Below are 1497 nucleotides of genomic sequence, written 5' to 3'. Positions count from 1 at the left end.
CCTCTCGACCGATATTCCCTCCTCTCGACCAATACTCTCTCCTCTCGACGTCATTTTCGTGATGCGGAGCCGATACCACAAGGGACCGGAGTTCTTCCTCGCCCCCATCTTCTTCTGCCACAGGAGCTCTGTGAATTTCTGATCCCGGCCCTCTCCCCGCTGACTTTCAAGGAGCGTTCGATAATTTCCTGGCAGATAAAACGCCGGATCGTGACGCAGCTCCTTTCCCCCGCGATGAGGAGAGGGGCCTGCGACCTCCCTTTACCGCCGCCGTCGCGCTTTGTCGTGACTCAGCCTCTCTCTCTTGCCAGCTGGACACCGAATATCGGAAGAAGTGGGACTCGCTGGTCATCCAACTGGACGTCATCGAACGAGACCTGGTCACCGGCTCCGAAGTGATTCACTGGGTCACCCATTTCCCGGTGAGCGGCTCCTTTGCTGCTTTTGGTTTTATCTTCTCTCCTCTCGTGCTTCTCCTTGCTGACGCCTGGTTTTTCTCTCCCCCCCCAGTACCCCATGTACTCGCGGGATTACGTCTACGTGCGGCGCTACAGCGTCGACAAAGAGAACAACCTCATGGTGCTGGTCTCGCGGTACGTAGACCCAAAACGGGAATTGAGAGCCGGGTACAAACTTCTAAACCTCAGCAGGGATCTGTCTGGAAACAGCAGCCGCCTTCAATTCAACGAAACCCTTAAATTATCCGAAATATCGCCGCGCTCGTCTCCCTTCTCTCCTTCTCTCCAGGGCAGTGGAGCATCCGAGCGTCCCCGAAGACCCCGAGTACGTCCGAGTGCGAACCTACGAATCTCAGATGGTCATCCGGCCCCACAAAACCTTTGACGAGGTATGTTTGGGGTTGGGGTTTGGTTTTTTTTGAGGGGGGAGAGGGTGGAAAACTTGTTCTTCGCTGGTCCTCGCCCGCGAGGTTCACAGCCCAAAATGAGTTGGGGAAAAAAAGGGGCCAGGGGGTTTCTGGGGAGGATGCAAAGCTCCGTTCGGGCTAAACTCTTGCTTTTTTTTTCCCTTTCCCAGAACGGTTTCGACTATTTGCTGACCTACAGCGACAACCCGCAGACCGTGTTCCCCCGCTACTGCGTCAGCTGGATGGTCTCGAGCGGTGAGCGAAGCTTCGAGGGGCCGAAACAGTTAAAAAAACCACAACGGGAAGGGTTTGAAGGGGGAGTTTTGGTCCGAAAATCTTCACATGAGGATGTTCCTTCTCTCTTGGCCCCAGGCAGAAGGAAGAAAACAGCAGGACTTTTTTTTTTTAAAACAAAACGAGCTGGTTTTTCCTTACTTTAGAGCAGCAATCGGGTTCTTCCCCATGTGAGGGAAAGCTGAGCCACCTGGGAAGCAGCTGGGCTTCACTTCAGAGGGGAAAAAAGCAAAAAAACGACTTTTAAAGGGTCTGCACTGAGCTAAGGAATCAACCCGGCCGAGCCTGAGTAGGGAGAGAGGCGGGAAGCGCAGTTTTTCTGTGGAACAGAGAGAAAA

General features: G+C 53.9%; 1 protein-coding gene across 1 annotated transcript; it reads left to right on the top strand.

Moving 5' to 3' along the window:
* Nucleotides 1-311: 311 nt before the first annotated feature.
* Nucleotides 312-1120, top strand: STARD7 (StAR-related lipid transfer (START) domain containing 7; the record flags this gene model as incomplete). Its single annotated transcript, XM_009879040.1, has 4 exons — nucleotides 312-422; nucleotides 511-593; nucleotides 748-847; nucleotides 1036-1120. Coding segments are annotated over 4 exons (379 nt in total), but the record flags the coding sequence as incomplete, so codon positions are not given.
* Between the last annotated feature and the right edge of the window lie 377 nt (nucleotides 1121-1497).

This window comes from Apaloderma vittatum, unplaced genomic scaffold (assembly GCF_000703405.1).
Source record: "Apaloderma vittatum isolate BGI_N311 unplaced genomic scaffold, ASM70340v1 scaffold24451, whole genome shotgun sequence".
Lineage (NCBI taxonomy): Eukaryota > Metazoa > Chordata > Aves > Trogoniformes > Trogonidae > Apaloderma > Apaloderma vittatum.
Note: the sequence above shows the minus strand (reverse complement) of the source record. Positions and strands in the feature narration are given on the sequence as shown.